The sequence below is a fragment of the Vitis riparia genome, chromosome 14 (assembly GCF_004353265.1).
Source record: "Vitis riparia cultivar Riparia Gloire de Montpellier isolate 1030 chromosome 14, EGFV_Vit.rip_1.0, whole genome shotgun sequence".
NCBI classification, from domain to species: Eukaryota; Viridiplantae; Streptophyta; class Magnoliopsida; order Vitales; family Vitaceae; genus Vitis; species Vitis riparia.
In genome coordinates, this window is record NC_048444.1 from 21,491,760 (window position 1) to 21,511,117 (window position 19,358).

At 35.9% G+C, this 19,358-nt stretch overlaps 1 protein-coding gene across 1 annotated transcript; it reads left to right on the top strand.

Annotated features, from left to right (window-relative positions):
- Window positions 1–519: 519 nt before the first annotated feature.
- On the top strand, window positions 520–16,954 carry LOC117930805 (ER membrane protein complex subunit 2). Its single transcript, XM_034851541.1, has 9 exons — window positions 520–790; window positions 2,279–2,343; window positions 12,839–12,887; window positions 13,685–13,779; window positions 13,927–14,012; window positions 14,108–14,167; window positions 14,275–14,356; window positions 16,295–16,408; window positions 16,565–16,954. The coding sequence occupies exons 1-9, from the start codon at window positions 604–606 to the stop codon at window positions 16,727–16,729; spliced, it is 903 nt and encodes a 300-aa protein (XP_034707432.1). The 5' UTR covers window positions 520–603; the 3' UTR covers window positions 16,730–16,954.
- Window positions 16,955–19,358: the final 2,404 nt, after the last annotated feature.

The window sequence follows — 19,358 nt, forward strand, 5'->3', positions numbered from 1 at the left end:
TAATTTTCAATATCTCTCAAATAAAAACTATATTGGATAGGAGATAATTTTTTTTTATATTATATATATATAGACTCATTTTGATAATGTGAATGTATTTTAAAGCCCCGATAGCTCATTTGGATTCAGAGTAGACAATATCTATATGAGTTTTTATTCGTTTCACACCACAAAAAATAAATGAATTGATTTTGAAATAAAATGTAAAAATAATTTATTAACTTTAAATTTAATTTTATTTTTCTTCATTTTTTATTTCTTTTTTCTTTTTTCTTTATCCTCTACTTTTTCCTATTATATTTGTCGACAACCAAACTATACTTTGAAACACATTTACACAGTGTATAAGAGGAATTGATTATCATTCCATAAATTAATTACAATTAACAAACTCAATAATACTTTTTATTTTTATTTTTCTAAATTTTAATTTATGAATTTATATAAAATTAAAAAAAAAAAGGGTACAACGGTCCCACCAAATTGGTATGTAGGGAGTCCTCACAAAGTGCTTCTCCTAGTCAAGCCTCTCTATACCAACGATAGATCCAAAAGCCGCCCTTCAGAGGGAGAGAGAAAGTGGGTGCAGGGAATTTTCCGACGATGGTGACGAAAACTGAGGAAACAGAGCTCAACAGGCTTGAGATTCAGGTCGATAATGGCGGAGGCGGCGCCTGGGAGTACCTCTGTTTGGTCCGCAAACTCAAGGTTAGGCGTTCTGATAAGGTTCTCAAGCACGGGTTGTCCATTTTGAACGACCCCAAGAAGCGATCTAATCTTGGCCCTGAAGGTGAGATTTATTTCTTTCTTTCTTTTTTCCTTTTTGGGGTAATTTATAATACCCAGAAGATTGATTTGAATTTTAGTTAGAGAACTTTGAATTTTTGTAGTAGGCGATTGGCTCTCTTTGATTTGGATTTGGGTATAAATATGATGATTTTTCATACTTGTTTATCACTTTAATTATGGTATTTGAAGAAGGTCGTTTGGGAATTCGGGTGGAAAAAAAAACACTAACTTTGGGTTTTATGTTTGAATGTCGGTCCCTTTTTAATTTAGAAATGGGGTTCTAATCATTGGGTTTCCTTTCTATTAGAAGTCTGTAATAAAACCTTGAGGTTTTCAACACAACGAATTGGAAATTTATGGATTTTGTAACGGATTAGTCTGGGTGTTTTTGGTTCATTTAATTGGGTTTTGTTTGATACGCTCTCATTATTGTTAACTAACATGTGTTGGAGTGTATCTGATGTGGATTCTTTGATTCTAGGGCTTGTGGGTGATGGTGATGCTCTTTAATCAATGTTCTAATTTGTTGTTTCCTTCATTTTTGATCTAACTGTCTGGGATACTTATCTGTATTTCAGTATGAAAAAGAATCACCAAAAGAGAATGAAAATTGCAAATATTTGGATCTTGTAGTGGTCTATAGTAGTTTTTCCTTTTAATTTATTAATTTGATATATTATTATTTACGATTTATAAAGATAAGAGTATTTTAAATTTTATGGTTATAATCATAGGATAGATGCACTTCTTTATGTATTGTGGTATGTATGTAAAGGCTGCGTTTTGGCTGCATGATATTGGGGGTTTGGAGTTGGAACCGAGTATTAAAACTTCAAATCCAAGGTTTGGTTGATTTCTATACCAATGGAATTAGGAGAATTTCCCAATGCCATAGTAAAAGCAAGATTTTCAAAATCCTCATAATTAGATTTTGCTAAATTAAATTTGGTTCTGCACCACCTAATGCAACCTCATCATTTGGTGTGGATATCTAATCTAGCAATGTCCTTTGTAGTCTTTTAGACCAAAAGAGTATTAAAAACTATTTGATTTTTAAGGAGTTGTAGACGACATGTTTGACACTCTTGGTGAATTTAATGGGTAGACGCTGCTCAAATCTGTTTCTTTTCTTTTGTTCTTGATGAATGTGAACTGTCCACAATCATGGAGATTTTTAATAAAGTAAATGACTGGTGCACATCAAAGTTAAGGATTAACAAAACTACTTGTCCCCCACTTACACAATGGGTAAAACAAGGCCATTTTCCTATGCTGGTCTGAGTAAGTCATTCTAGGAGGGGTGAGTTAGATGTGTTTCTTGCATCTGGTATTTTTGCGCAAAGTGGCATGTCTCTAGACCTGAATGTGTGAATTATTGCACGAAATGGATCTGTTGAAAATTTATTTCTTGCAAGTTTTGTACTCTATTTTTGCAGTCGTCTTTTGTTGAGTTGAACTTCAGACTTACAAGTATTATTTCTTGATGTAGAATGGACTCTATATGAGCAAGTAGCAGTTGCTGCTATGGACTGCCAATGTCTTGATGTTGCAAAGGTGGAAGCCTGTTCCTTGTAGTTTTACTTTGGGAATTGATTTTAAGTTTCTCCATTTGGATGCTCTTGTGACTGCTAACCTTTTTATTGAGTTTATTGAACACTGAAAATTTCACATTTGACTCCTTTCGATAGAAAATGCATCTAAAAAGTCACATCCTTATAATGTAGTTCTGTTATGCATATGGTTCTTTAATACTGGCCATTTGTCATTGCAAAACATGAGATAATTACTTATATGGATGAGTGAAAAAACAAAATCAATATGCTAATGATACATCAGTAGGTTTATGGCTATCTTTTTTTTTTTTTTTTTTCCTTTGTTTGATGGGTAAATAAGAAATATATTAAAATCGCCTAACAAAAATGTGTGTAAATGTATACATGGTGTATAAAAAGGTGCCAAAAAGATGACCAAGGCTAAGGGATAAACAAAAAACAACTCTCCCACTTCAATTAGAGCTCGGCCAATCAATAAAGTCCAACATGGACATCCTATGTACCCTCTAATCCACTCCAAAAAATAATTCAAAAAGGATTGTTGGATTGCTTGATCTGCTTTTTCCAGAATTATCAAGAGCTCCTTGTCCATGCATTCAGCACATGAATTTATAGTTCGAGGATATATAAGTCTTTCTACGGGTGTTGAATTTTCCAGTAAAGAAGCTATAACATCATCATGAACAGGTTCACTTGCACATGATATAACTTGAAAGTGGTGTTGCATGTGAACTTTGATACGAGCAACTGTTTAGTTGCATTAAAATACAGATGCAAATATGAATTCAGAAGGTCATCAAGAACAGAGATTTAATCCCAGTCACTCCTCATATGCATGTACTAGGGATGGGGTATGCTTGATACACTGGCAAGCTTGCCTATGACCCTATGCTTGATCTTGTTGAGTGCAAGATTAACATGGTTGAAATTTGTGGCCCATTTTTTGGGAGAGCAAAATCATCCTAATGGGGATTATGGAGAATTTTAATGGGTTAGCAGCTGGGTTGAGATGTAAGTTTGCGGCCGTGCTTCTACCTGATCAGGCTTCTTTAGGAGCCACTGTAAGGTAAGATAGTGCCAGATTTGGTGAAAAGACTTAGAAGCAGTTGGCAAGCCAGAAGAGGTGGAGATTTTCAGATGGGGAAAATCAATGCTTGCTAATATCAACTTATTGAGTTTGTTGGTGAATATCATGTTCACCTTTGTCATTCCAGCTTTGTAATATTGGAAAAGTTGTAAAGGATCTTTTGTAGGATTCATGCTTTTGTTGTGGTGGGGATGGTGTCTTCTCTCAAAAACTGGGTATTTACATATTAGAAGTCTGAACATAAGGAATAAAGTGCTAGAAAGAGGGTCCTTTAATCCATTGAGGTGCTTAAGAAGGAAAAGGAGCTTGAACCAAGGACCTATGCGGATGTAGCAAAATCGAAAATGGGTAGGTTAGGAGATAAGGTCTGGTTGGAGTTGGGAAGGAGGGTGATGCTTGGAAGACTAGAGCAGTTGGATTGCTGTTTAGTGGGTAGATGGGAAAATGTTTCGACTCCTTTCCCTGAGTTGGATTTTCTGAAAAATTGGGCTTTTCATGCTTGGCTCCTCAAAGGAAGGTTGAATATAGTTGTGTTGGGAAGAGGCCTTTTGCTCTTTGAGTTTGAGTTGTTAAGTGAGGCCGAGTGTGTTCTTGCAAGAGGGAAGGTCTTATTTTTGGAAAAATGGCACCCAGAGATGGGGTGTTTTTGTAATGGAGCCAATGCTAACGAGGCTTGGGTGAGAGTGGTGGGTCTTCCTTTTCACCTATGGAGTTGTGAGGTGTTTAAATTGATAGGTGATGGTTGTGGTGGTTTCATTGCAGTGGACGAAAATACGGATTCTATGGCAGAATTGCAATGGGCTAGAATGTTGGTGAAGGTGGTCGGTAGGGACTTGCCTACCTCTGTCCATATTGTGGTTGGGTCGGGGTGTTTCTTAGTCTAGCTATGGTGGGAAACCTTGCCTTGGTTTTCTCAGGTGGTGTCGGTGGGAAGTCTTTTCGGGAAAGGGCCTTCAGTGGATGAAGAAGAAGTAGGGGGAGGATCACGTGCCGTGTGCAAAGGAAGAGTGTTGGAAAAGGAGGTTCAGTACAAGGAGCAGACTGGAGTACAAATTGTGCCGTCCTGTGGAAGCTCTTCAAAAAGTGTTACAAGCTTCTTCTCTGACTCCGCTAAAAGGGGGCCTGGTCCTGAGGTGACTGATGGAGAAGATAGCCTAAGGAATAGGGGTTAAGGTGTAGGGGAAGTAGTCAAAGTGGGTGGCCATGGTTTTGGGCTTGAAGGTCCTAAAGTTGGGCCTGCTCTTTGGGAGGCCCAAATTAGAAGCGGGCTTGGGGAGGATAGCCACGAGACTGCCTTAGTGGAGATCCCGCTGCATGGGTTGGTTAGTGAGTCAAGGCCCATTCTGTTAAAAGGATGGCTGATGGGCTGTGAAGAGAGGCCTTTTTACCTTAAGGGTTCGTTAGTGGGCTGCGGGGGTTTGTCCAAAATAGGCTTTGGGCTTGGGTTAGGGGGGATAAAAGGAGATAGGGCTCATTCCCATTTTGAGGTCGCGGAGATGGAAGTTAGGGCTACAGAGGAGGCATCGCGCGCTAAAGTTAGTGAGGATGAGGGGGTCGCTTGCTTTCACGGAGGGGATTTGAGGGATTTAGAGGTTTTCTCGGTGAATGCTAGAGCGATGATGACTGATGATGCGTTGGCAGCCGAGGCATCCGGGTACGATTCCTTTCCCGCTATCTTTGGGGGGGATCGGGACATCTTCTCTTCTACTCCTTCATCTGGGTGTGATCGGGCTTTGGTGGCGGGGGGTGTTTCTGGATCGGAAGGGGTGGACATTGTTGAAGGAGTTGGGTTTCAGGCTCCGTTGTGCGCAGTGTTGATTGATGGTAGTCCGTGGGTGATGGACACAGAGGGAGAAAAGTTGTTGGGTGATAAGCCTGAGGTTGGTGAGGCACTATAGGAAAGGGAGGTTCCTGGCAGTAGTTGGGATGAAAGTAGCCTGGTAAAGTTCAGTAAATCTTTGGGGTTCACGACAGAAGGGGTTGAAGGGGAAATCCTAAAATTGCTTCTAAGATTGAAAAGCAGAAGAGATCAAGGCAAGAAGAGGGGAACTTTAGGTTTGACTAGGTTTGATCGGGAAGTAAAAGAGTTAGAATGTTCAATTAATTATGATGGAGTGAGTAGAAAGAAAGATACGGACAGAAGAGGAGAGGATAGAACTTTGTGTTTTAAATGAAGATTAAGATTTTATCTTGGAATGTTCGAGGGGTAAATGACAGAAATAAGAGGAAAATAATTAAAGCCTTAATAAGTTCCCAAAAAGTGGATTTGGCCTGTCTGCAGGGGACTAAAATGACAGAGATGTCTTTAGGGGTGGTGCGAAGCCTAGGAGTAAGGAGATTTTTAGAATAGGGAGCCTTTAATGCTAGCAGTGCAGCTGTAGGGGTGGTAGTTTTATGGGATAATAGAGTGTTGGAGCTGGTAAGGATGGAGGTGGGTCTTTTCTCCATTTCCTGTCGGTTCAAGAATTGTGAAGATGGTTTCGGATGAATTTTTTCAGGAGTGTATGGGTCCTACTTTGAAAAGATAGAGAATTTTTTTGGGAAGAGTTAGGGGCCATCCGCGGGCTTTGGAATGACCCTTGGTGTATTGGAGGAGATTTCAATATGATTAGATTTCCTAATGAGCGTAGAAGAGGAGGGAGGGTGTCTCTTTCAATGAGAAGATTCTCGGAGGTGATCGATGATCTGGACTTGAGGGATCTTCCTCTTTAGAGGGGCCCATTTACTTGGAGTGGAGGGTTGAACAACCAAGCCATGTCAAGACTGGATCGGTTTTTGGTGTCGGAGGACTGGGAGGGCAATTTTAATGGGGTGGTGTAGTGTACTCTTCCTAGGCCAATGTCTAATCACTTTCCCATCCTGTTGGATGGGGGAGGGGTGAGGAGGGGGCTTGTCCCTTTTAGGTTCGAAAACATGTGGCTAAAGGAGGAGGGTTTTAAGGATCTGCTGAAAGGGTGGTGGCAAGGTTTAAGTTTCAATGGATCCTTTAGCTTCGTCCTTGCAAAGAAATTAAAGGCTTTGAAGACTATCTTAAAAACTTGGAACAAGGATGTTTTTGGGAAGGTGGGAGTGAATAAGAGATTGGCCTTGGACAAAGTAGATTTTTGGGATTCTCAGGAGAAGTTGTGTTCTTTATCATTGGAGGAGCTGGAAGCTAAAAAGGAAGCAAAGGAGGATTTTGAGAAATGGGTTCTTATGGAGGAGATTTCTTGGAGACAAAAATCAAGAGAAGTGTGGTTGAGAGAGGGTGACATAAATACAAGCTTCTTTCATAGGATGACCAATTCCTATAGAAGGAGAAATTGTTTGTCTAAGATTAAAATAAATGGAACCTGGTTAATAGAAGAGCAAGAAATTAAGGGGTGTGGTTAAAGCTTTGAAGAACCTTCTGACAGATCCTGGTGATTGGCACCTAACTATGGAAGGTCTAAACTTTAATAGAATTGATGTTGAGGAAGCAGCTAGATTGTAAGAGGTATTTATAGAGGAAGAGGTTTTCTCTGCTCTCTCAGATCTGAATGGGGACAAGGCTCCTAGTCCAGATGGATTCCCTCTAAGCTTCCGGCAGTCTTGCTGGGAATTTGTGAAAGAAGAGGTTATGGGTTTTTTGAAAGAGTTCCACAAGCATGACAAATTTGTTAAGAGTCTGAATTTAACTTTCCTGGTCCTAATCCCAAAAAAAGCGGGCGCGGAGGATCTTAGATATTTCAGACCGATTAGTTTGATGGGAGGATTATATAAATTGTTGGCAAAAGTGTTAGCTAATAGGCTTAAGAAAGTAGTGGGAAAGGTGGTGTCTTCAGCTCAAAATGCATTCGTTGAAGGAAGACAAATTCTTGATGCTGCCCTAATTGCCAATGAGGCAATAAACTCTTTGTTGAAGCGAAATGAGAGTGGGGTGTTGTGCAAGCTGGATATAGAGAAGGTATACGATCACTTAAACTGAAATTTTTTGTTGTTCGTGATGCAAAGTATGGGTTTTGGGGAGAAGTGGACTAGTTGGATTTATTGGTGCATTTCCACAGGAATGTTTTCTGTCTTGATCAATGGCACCCTAACGGGTTTTTTCAACAGTTCAAGGGTGCTGCGTTAGGGGGATCCACTTTCTCCCTACCTTTTTGTGATCGGGATGGAGGCTCTTAGTAGGCTCATCCTTAGAGCAGAGAGAGAGAGGGTGGGGGGTATCTTTCAGGTTGCAGGATAAAAGAAAGAAATGGAGATGGGGTTTTGGTCTCTCATTTGTTGTTCGCTGACGATACTCTAGTTTTTTGTGAAGCTTGCCAAGATCAAATGACGTACTTAAGCTGGTTGTTGATGTAGTTTGAAGCCATATCAGGTTTGAGAATCAATTTGGATAAGAGTGAAATTTTGCCAGTTGGGAGGGTAGAGAATCTGGAGGTTTTGGCTCTTGAGGTTGGTTGTAAAGTGGGAAGGCTGCCAACTTCTTACTTGGGGCTCCCTTTGGGTACGAATCACAAGTCTGTGGCCGTTTGGGATGGGATGGAAGAGAGATTTCAGAAAAGGCTTGCCATGTGGAAAAGACAATTTATCTCCAAAGGAGGGAGAATCACTCTAATTTGTAGCACTTTGTCAAGTATGTCCATATATTTGATGTCTTTACTGCGAATGCCAAGAGTGGTTAGTTTAAGATTGGAAAAAATTCAAAGGGATTTTTTGTGGGGAGGGGGAGCTTTGGAGAGGAAGCCTCATCTAGTAAAGTGGGATGCCATTTGTTTGGACAAAAGGAAGGGTGGTTTGGGAGTTAGACGTCTTTCTACTCTCAATAGGGCCCTTTTATGTAAGTGGAACTGGTGCTTTGCGAATGAAAGGGAGACTCTTTGGAGGCATGTCATTAGTAGGAAGTTTGGGGAGGAAGAAGGGGGTTGGTATACTAGAGAAGTTAGGGAGGGCTTCGGAGTAGGCTTATGGAAGGAAATAAGGAAGGAAGGCTCTCTTTTGCAAAACAAAGTTGTTTTTTTCTGTGGGGAATGGTAGAAATGTTAAGTTTTGGAAAGATAATTGGTGTGGGAACTTCGCTCTTTGTAACTCTTTTCCTTCTTTGTATGCATTTGCGTCTTATAAAGAGGCTTGGTTAGTGGAGTTGTGGGATCCTTCGGGAGAGGAAGGGGTTTGGAGCCCTAAGTTCTCTAGGCCCTTCAATGACTGGGAGGTGGAGGAGGTGGAGAGATTACTTTTGACAATCTGGGGAAGGAGGCTCAATTCTCTTTTGGAAGGAGACTAAGGATGTGATTTTCTCAGTCAAATCTCTTTATAGTGCTCTAGTTTCAAGAAGAGTTGTTCAGTTCCCTAATAACATTATTTGGAGTCCATGTGTTCCTACCAAAGTGGGTTTTTTTGCTTAGGAAGCCTCTTGGGGTAAGGTGTTACCTTTGGATCAACTTAAAAAGAGGGGACATATTCTAGCTAATAGATGCTTCCTTTGTTGTGAGTAAGAAAAGTCTATCGATCATATTCTTATTCATTGCACCAAGGCAAGAGTTTTATGGGAGTTATTGTTTGCTATTTTTGGCGTTACTTGGATCCTCCCTCTTTCGGTTAAAGATACCCTTCTTGGATGGCGCGGCTTTAACATGGGCAAGAAACATAGAAAGGTGTGGAAGGCAGCCCCTTTGTGTCTTTTTTGGGCGGTTTGGAAGGAAAGAAATAGGATTGCATTTGATAATGAGGAGCTTTCGATTCATAAGTTGAAAAATTCTTTTGTATGTAATCTTTGGATGTGGAGTAAGTTGGTTGTAAATGAAGGTCCTCTTCCTTTATTCAGTTTTTTTTATTGGCTAGGAGCTAGTTGAGGGCTGGTGATTTTTGTATCCCCTCTTCTTTTGTTTGTGCCTTTTGGCGTCTCTTGTATTCCCCTTGTATGCTTTTGGGTCAGCCTCAAGGTGCCATTTTTCTAATATATTTCTATCTGTGTGTTTACCTATAAAAAAAAAAGTGCTAGAAAAATGTATTTTTTAGGTTTGCAACGAAAAGGGATTGATTATGGAGGGAAGTGGTGGTTGGATTCAGAGAAGTTGAAGGGTTTGTATGGGTTGGAAGAGTGTTTGGGGAGGATGGGGAGATTTTTCGAAGTTAATTCTTGAGGAGCGGACAGAGTGAGGTTATGCTTTCATGCAGTGTGGAAATCACAAGTTGAAGGTGAGGTTTCTGAAAGGATGGATTCCAAAGGGGTGAAGGGTCCATAGGGAAAAGGTTTATGAAGGAGCATTAGGAGAGGATGGGAAGATTTCTGAAGTTCATTTTATGGGAACAAGCATAAAGTGAAGTCCTGGCTTGTCATGTGGTTTGGAAATCAAGAGTTGAAGGTGAGCTTTCTTGCTTTCTCCAGAATATTGGGCATTAGAGAGACAGTTATGGCAGGCTAGTAGGTAGACAAAGACAAAGCCCATTTGAAACTTAGAATCCTATGTTCATTATGAGTTTTAAGGACTGGAAGTTGGAGATGGTAGAGTAACACGCACACACACACACACACACACACACATATGTGTATGTATGTATGCATGTATGTATATATGCATGTATAAACAGTGGAAGCAATTGGAGTGATGGCCAAGTCTATAGGTTGGAAGATAAGCAAAGATGGCTAATGGTCAGTTTTCAGTTAATCAATCTTCAAAGTTGTGTCTCAGAGGAAGATGATAGGCTACTGGAGAAAGTTATATGTGGGTTGCAGCACCATAAAAAATGTCTTTCTTTTTCTCAGCAGCAGCTTGGGAATGGATCTTAAAAATCAATCATTTAATTTGGAGAGTGAGGAATCTTGCAAATTGGTGTTTTATGAGTAGAAGCAATTGTGATACCTTCAATCATCTTTTGGTCCATTGTCAATGGCCCAAGATCTGTGGTTCATGTTTTTTGTTCTGTTTGATATGGTGTGGGGTCCTGTGGAAATGGTGGAGTTATTTCTTGAGTTGGCTTGGTAAGTTAATTGAATTTTGAGTGTCTGGGTTTAATTATTGAAGGCACAGTTGCTGGTTTCTTTTTCTTCTAGACCCTAAAACCATAACCTCTCCTAGACCTTGGACTACCAGGAGAGATATAGTAGGCAGCATTATTCAAGGTTTAAATGCTGTTCTACTGCAGCCCTACTTAAGTCTTCTATGAAAATTATGACCATGTTTGGCTTTGTTTTGTTTTCTGAGAACCGTTCTGTTTTCAAGGGGGAAAATGTAAAAGAAGAAAATAAAATAGTGTGTTCATTTCCTGTTTTTAGAAAACTAAGTTATAAATTAGACTATTTCAAGAAACAGTAAATTGATATTCTTTCTTTCTTTCTTTTTTTTTTTTTCAAAAGTTGTTCTTAGAATTAGATAAAGACATGGAAAACATACTTAAAAACATGTAGAGCAATAAGTGAATTGACAACATTTATAATACTTGGCAACATTGGAGCAAGTCAAATTTGTAGGTAAAGTAAGTTCCAGTTGGAAGAGAGTGCTTCACTGAGGATTATTTGTAAACATTAGAAGTTCAGAGTAGAGAGATTTTGGAGCAACAGGTAACTTAGAGTTTTCTCTTTTTGAACAAATGAAAACTGTAAAAGGTTTGTCTCATAGGCAAAAATTGTGAAAGTGTCTCAAAGGCATAGTGTAATTTTTCTAAAAGCTTCAAGATTCATGAATAAATTATATAAATTAAGAAAACGATTTCTTTCGAAGATTGATTATTTATGCTAAATTTAGTTTTTAAGTTCCACTTGTTTGAATTCTTTTTCCTTCTTGTCTTGGTTATTTACCTACTTAACAGCTGGCTTATAAGTTTGTTTCAACAAATTTATATGGTTAGGCAAATTTGATATGACAGTTAAATATAAATCTGAATTTGGTTTTGTTGTTTGTGTTTTTTACCCAAATACTAGATGAATTTGTTTGATAATCTTATAATATCTACAATAATTTTTAACTAATTTAGTAGTTTTAATTGCAGAAGTCTTTAAAATGTATAGACTTTTACAGAGCATTATCTTTTGAACTATTAGAAGCTTAAAAAAAGAATTTTAGGAACATTTGGATTTTTTCTCTCCCTCTATAGACTTAAGATTTTCATTGGAGTGAATAGAATAATCATTTGTGTGTGTGAGTGTATTTGTCAAAAACATTTGGAAACTTGAAAGTTTTAAGGAGAAGAATTTTCCAAATGAGTGAGTTACTAGAGCTTTATATAGCTAACAATTTCGTAATTAGTTGGATGCTTTTTTAAAGGATATTTAGAAGTATATAACTTACAATTTTCTCTTAATCTAGTATCTCTTTTTCTTTTCCAAAGTCAAACCTAGATAATTTCCACGGAAAAAAACTTAGCAATAGTTAATTATAGGCCGCACCACTTTAAATTTTTTTTATTAATGATTATATTCATGTACCATTCATGATTTATTGCTTTATATTGTAGTAATGAAAATTATGGAAGGGCTAATCTCCAAGTTAATATTCAAATATTTATTCAAATGTTGCAACTTAATCAATTTACAAGCTAACAAAGTTTAAGAAAATATGAACTAACTTCTAAAAACATCTTTTACGAAACAATTTCTTTGTTTTTATAGTTTTGGAATTGTTCTCAATTACTATAACCAATTAATATTTTGATTGTTATCTGTTTTTTGAAAATTGTTCTCTAACCAAACATGTTTTTGAATTAGGAATTTTAATATATATATTTTTTTATTCTTGTTTTGAAAAAACTATCCTTGGAAACTGTAAGATCAAAAACAAAATCAAATATGCTCTATGTTTTCCTGAATAAACTGTAAAGCTATGTTGTCGGCAAACAAAATACAAATGGGGCCAATTTCTAAATATGGATGATTGATATTTCCATAGCAAATGGAGTTTTGGTTAATGGATGTGTATTGTTATTTAGAAACTCACTTATTTCTCCTTCAATTTTTTGTTGTACAAGACTACAAGTTATAGACCCATCATATAATTCCCTGATCACATTAGTCTATTAATTATATTCCTTTCTTTGTCCAGAAAATATCACTTTTGCCCATGCATCTTGGATGCTGTCCTATTTATCAGATCAAATTAGTTTCTAGGTTACAAGTGTGGGTTTTGGTCATGATTGGAGATTCATTAGTTTGTTTGAGCAGTAGGCTAACTTCATTTATCATGTTAATGTCTTCAGAGCATGCAAGATGAACCATTGAGGAACAATGTTCTCATAGTTCTCTTTATAGTGTTGCAATGCCATTTACTGCAAAACCTGTTCTGGCATAATCCTTTTTTTCTTGGTCCTCTCCTTGTTTGGACAGGGATTTCTTTACTTGCGTTTTTGTTTTTATGGTTAGCCTGTCAAACTCGTCTAATTATGCTATTTTGGTGGACAGAAAGTTAGGTATGAGATTCTTTATGCTAATACAATTTTACTCTGTAATCTTTTGCAGGACTACATAAAAGTTCTACAGAAGAGATTTCCAGAGAGTAAAAGGGTTGGTGAGTTCAACCAAAAAAGCCCAGAAAGTTAGCTGTCCAAGTATTTATGTTTATGGAGAAATATGGTGCATACACTTGTTTGAGTGTATCATTTAGTGACGTGTGATGCATGATCATGGCTTTGTTTGTTGTTATTCAAATCAAGCAGCGATAAACTCATTGAAAGCAACTGGATGAAGTCTTTACTTATAATAGAATCCTTCCCATCTCCCACCCTCTTCACAAATAAAACCAGGAGAGGGGTTTTTTTTTTTTTTGAAGTTTTTATTACATCAAACAAAAATCAAAGATTTGAGAGATCCAATCTTGTCTCTATTTCAAATTTTGTTTTTAATCTCCTCTGCTTGTAGATTTAGGTCTCTATTTGGTTTTTTGACTCTCATGAACCTAGAAAGGTTATAGAAATGAGAAGTGGAAAAACCATGGTCTAGAACCTCTAAATGCTATAGCTGTCATTCATGGTTCTTGGGAGATGGTAAAAGTAAATCTTGTCATGTGGCAGTAATGCCCTGACGTGTCTTTGATAAAGGTGTATCTAACCTTGCTGAGGCTGCCAGTAAGGAGAGATACAGTATTGGTGGGTATATTAGACAATGGTTCTGGAGTACCTTCTAAATGGGCTCAGCCAAGCCCAACATGTATCATGTGAATGCTTATAGGACTGAATTGTAGGTTTGTCCTAAACTTATTTTGGTCCTTTGATGTTATCAAAGGATCACGATAACCTGGAGTAGATAATATCTTAATAATCTTTTGACCTTTTATGCTTAAATTAATGTTTTGGCATGGAATCACAGGCAGGTTAGAAGGGATGTTGCTTGAATCAAAGGGATCTTGGGCTGAGGCAGAAAAAGCTTACTCAAGCCTTCTAGAGGAAAATCCATTTGATCAAGTAAGTTCGCCAGCACAGTTTTTATGAAATCACACATTCATTTTTGCAGGAATAGGTTTCATTTTCTCATTTAAGTAATATAATCTGGCATTTCATAATAAATAAAGAAATATTCCTAATGCTAATGATCAATCCGTTCTTATTCAGGTAGTACTTAAGAGGAGGGTAGCTATGGCAAAGGCACAAGGCAATATGTCTGGGGCAATTGAGTGGCTCAATAAATATCTTGAAACGTGAGACAGAAACCCAGAGTCGATTTTTTTTCTACTAGTGTTTCAACAAAACAAGCTTGGCTGAGTTGTTTATATTTTTTTTTTCTTTATTCCAGATTTATGGCAGATCATGATGCCTGGAGAGAACTTGCTGAAATATATGTCTCGCTGCAAATGTGAGTTATTTGTTCTTGTTTTTTATTTGAGCAGAGATCTGTGGCTACTGAATTGCCTCTTTACTGTATTGCCTTGTATTTACATTGTTCTGTTCTTTTTAAATTAGGTACAAACAAGCAGCATACTGCTATGAGGAGCTAATATTATCTCAACCAACACTTCCACTGTATCACCTAGCCTATGCTGAGGTAAGTGGCAATTCAACTTCTGGTAGTTTGTCTGTGTCAACTGTCAAATGGAAAATAATTTCTGAAGGTAAAGAAAATTGTTGGGAATCACAATAGAGAGCATATAGTATTATCCAAGTGAACATATGCATAACATGCTGCACCTTTATTAGCTCTGCCTATTCTTAAATGATAAAACTGCTTGTTCATTCTAAAAACACCAAAGCACAGCCAAGTATAAATTTTCATCTAGCTTTAACTTCTCTTCATTTTGATACAATCCCAAATCAGAGTTGGTATTTGGGCAAAATACCGTGGCAGAAAAAACTCTAGCGATATAAAAGAAGCTAGATTTTGTATGTCATTGAGCACTGCACAAGGAGATGCCTTGGTTACTGCAATCTCAACCACCTGCTACCTACTTATAAAAATCCTCTAATAAAGCAAATGGGGAACCATTAGCAGTGTTAGTATGCTCAAACTGGTTGGAGTCATGGCTTGCCTCTGTCTCAAATTGTTGTATAAAATGATTGAACTGAAACCTCCTATGCACCACCTCTTTATGCCTGCCACCATGTCCATCATAAGAGCTTGCTTATGATGGCCATTATGTTTGACAACATTGCAAGCTCTGGCCACTTCCCACCTTCAGTACTTGATGATCCTTTTCTGTTTTGGAATTCGATGTTATCAGTTATTCAATTATTTTTTTTTCCTTTTTAGATAGGCAACAATGAAATTATTTGGAAGCACCAAAATGGGGGGGCGGGGGAGGGCAACCCTGGAGCACTAGAAGTATACAAACAGTGCCAAAAGGCTAAAAGGAAAAGGCAAACAACAAAAGACCCTCCCTTTAGAGCCCAGCCAAGCGATGAACCCCAGTAAACAAAGCTCCCACATGAATAGAATCCGGACCAAAGGAATATAGGGTAAATAAGGGATTCTTTAAGCACTTGGACAGAATGTCTTCAAAAGATCTTCCATTTTTTTCCTGCTAAATAGTCCAAAACAAATACAGTTGCCCAGATCTCCAAACCTTTCTACACTTTCTACTCACAAAGTCCCCACGCTCTGTTTCACTGAGAAGGGGAGCACCCACTCTGTACCAAACAGGGAGAAAAAATGCCAAACATTCTTTGCTTTATCTCAATCTAAGAGAATATGATTGATTGGCATGTCTTCCCACTTGTAGCGAAAACAATGGTTCACCACAATCTACCCTCTCCTTTTCAGCTGATTCATCAAGAATCCACCTCTACACCACCACCAAACAAAGAAACCCACTTCATGAGAGCCCCGTGAACCCAAACTTCCTTTGCTGGAAAGACACCAGCTTCTCCTGGCTCCAAAAAAGAATAGTAAGCTTTTCCTTGCTCAATTTTCAATATCAGGATCTGGAAGTGGCTGGAACAAAAAATGGTAGTCTTGTAATGGATGTTTTCAGATTATAGTATAGGAAAGAGTACAGCTTTAGTAATCTGCCCATTTGTGATACTCTCTGAACCTGGACCTTTTGCCAGTTGAACCTGATTGGTGGGACCGGGTGGACAAATGTTGCTACCCTTAGTCTCCAAGGCCAAAAATTAAAGGATTAGACAATTGCAGAACCTAATCTTCTGTTTGGGACATTTTGATATTCATGCTTGCATAAATAGGTGAAGCTAGGAGAATTTGAGTGGGTTTCATCCTTATTTGAGATTCCTAGGCAGGGAGGAGCTAATGGTCGATTGAAAATTATCAGTTCCATCACAATTTTCATCCAGTATCAGATTGCATAGCCTGTCTCTAATTCATTTTTCCATGTTATTTTCCTCATGGAAACCTGAAACAAAACTTCGGTGTCCTGCTATAAATGGAAGAATAGTATGGTTGCAACTTAGTATGTGTCAAAGACTCCATGCTTTTTAATTTTAACCACCGTGATGATCACCTCTTGCGTTGCTTTCCTTGGATCAACAGGTGCTCTACACACTTGGTGGACTTGAAAACCTCCAAACTGCTAAGAAATACTATGCATCTACCATAGATTTGACTGGGGGCAAGAACACGAGAGCGCTTTTTGGCATATGCTTGGTAAGGTCCTATGTCTCTATGTCTGTTCATGTGTGCACACATGTGGGTGTTTTGGGATTAATGTAAAAATCTCAATTGGACATTTTCTTCTGATTAGTTTTCCTTTCTCGACTGTCTCTGGATTCCATGTTTCTTTCTTACTTGCCAATTGGACAGTGTACGTCTGCAATCGGACAGCTGACCAAGGGGCGGAACAAGGAAGAAAAGGAGAGCCCAGAGTTGCATTCACTGGCAGCCACAGCCTTGGAGAAGATCTACAAGCAAAGAGCTCCCACCAAACTCCCTCTGCTCAATTCAGCCTTAAAAGGCTTGAAAATTTAATTCCCTTCACCATTAACAGAAGCAACCTTTTCATTGTTTGGCTGGTTCATCAACAGTTGGAGCAGAAATGTCTTGAGATTTTGCAAATGTTTCAGATATTTATTAAATATTAATTAATTCCTTGTATTTCTTCTGTTTTTTCAAATCCTAAACATGAAGAAGTTATGATGTACTTCTTAGAATTATGGTCTATGAAATCTCTCTTCCGTCATGTTGTTTGCTTTCCATTTTGAAGCAGGAAATTTTGGATAATGTGTGCTTCATAACAGTATGGTTATAATTTTAACTTGAGCCTTAAACTAGCCTCTTTACACTTGCCAGTATCTCTCAAATTTTGTTTTAGTAAAACTTAATACTTATTAAGTTGATTTTAAGTTAAATTATATTTGAATTGTTGATTTAAAACTTATTATTTAATTCTTATTTTAAGTAATAAGATTGTTTAATAAAATTAATTTAAAATTTTATTATAAATTATCAAATTAACATATTTATCCTCATAAATTATAATGAGGACAAAGAAAGTTGAGTAATAACGAAGATCGTAAAATAACAAAAGAAATTGTAAAAAGGTAAAATGAGGATGCAAACTTAAGAATAAGTTAATTGTTTTTATTTATTACTTAAAGTTGTTTTTAACTTTAAGTTATATCATTAAATTATTTTACTAAACATACTTAATTTATTTAATAACTTAAATTAAGTTATTAAGTTACTTTAAGTTAGTTTATTAAATCAAAATAAATAGAAGTTTGTATATTTTCATTTTCTGGACAAAAAAAATAGAGAAATAAATTTAAATAAAATAATTTTTTGTTAAATTTAAACTAAGATTTATTTTTGTTTTTTTTTTTTTCAAAATTTATTGGGTCTAATAAAGATTAAAATAATATTTTGAAATTATTAGAAAAATAATAATATTAGTTAGCATATGACATGCTAATATTATTTAGTAAAAATAATGATCCAATCATCATTCCTCGTTAAGAAAAGAGAGAATTGTGCTTTTAGGCTAGTTGTGACCGACAATTAGCCCAAGATCCTCATATGACTCTAATTGATGACAAGGATATAAAATCTTATGGACAAAAATACCCATTTCACCTATCATATCAAATATTATAAATTTTTCCTAAATAATAAATTGTACCAACTCATGTGGTTTTGTGACATTTATTCTTTACGAAACTCTCTTATTTTTATTCTACTACTCTTCACATGTTACCTTCAATAAATTATCCCTTATTTAGCATTTTTTTATATTATTTTTTATTTTTTTTTGAACTCTTTTATAAATAATTGAAAATTAATATTGTTTTCTAAATTATAAATAAACAAAAATTACATTAATGATTCAAAAAACTATTTAGAAATATACTTTCTAAAAAAATATGTTAATTTAAATGAATAAAAACTATCTTATGTTTGAGTTTGGTTTAAAAATATTTTTTTAGTTTTTATTTTTAAAAATAATTTTTATTTTCTACATTGCCCCTTTGTTTAATTAAAAAATGAAAATTATTTTAAAAAATAAAAATAAAAAACCTTATTTAGTACTATCTTTTTTTATATGAAAATAAAAAAAAGAATTAAATTCCATTTATTGATTATTATTTTTTATTTTTTCCATCAGTTATTTTAATAATAACAAAAAAAATATAATATGTTCACAATCAACTAATGTCACATTATTATGTGATTTATCATAATTTTAAATATATTATCATATTTTATTGTAAGTTCACTGGGTGAATTCTCAATTTGAGCCCAACAATCTAATTTGAGTTGGGCCCAACCCAGTGATCTAATTTGAGTTGGGCCAACCCATTAATCCTTGTTATTTTATTTTATTTATAAAATAAATTTGAAGTGATTAACAATATGATTCTCTTATTATAAATAAATTTTAGGTTATTCAAGTAAAAGGGTAGTTGGAAACCTAATTTTGGAAATCTATCATTTTTTGGCCACATTTTGACAAAAATACCCTTATTCTTTTCTTGTAAAATCAACAATTTTCTTTAAAATCTACAAGTAAATATTTGAAATAGTCAAGGGTATTTATGTAAAAAATATTTATACTTAAAAAAACATAAAAAAAAGTTAAATTAATGAATATAAGAATTATTTCATCTATTATAATTGATTAATTCTAATTTTTATTATATTAAAGTAAGAATGCATTTGACAATATTTTTATTGGAAATATTTTCTTTGAAAGTGTTTATATAAAAAAAACACTACAAATGATTTTTTTTTTTACGTTAGAAATGACTTTTTTTTTTAAAGTATTTTAAAAAAATTTTCAAACATCTAATTTTTTTTTTTTAAAACATTTTTTAGATTAAAAATGTTTTCTAAAATCAAGGAGTGTTAAAAATGATAGAATTCACATTTAATACCATAGTTCTTTAGCTTTGATTTATTATTTGAAAATATTTGATTAACAATTTTATTTTTGATTTTTTTTAAAATTTTTATCAAAAAGTGTCTGATAGAAAATACAAATTGAAAATTTATTGAAGGGCATTTTTATACAAAAGAAATGAGGTCTCAGTATTTTCGTAAATTTAGATACAAAGAAGGGCATACAAGGCACTCCCAATCCCTTTATAAGCAAACCCTAAAC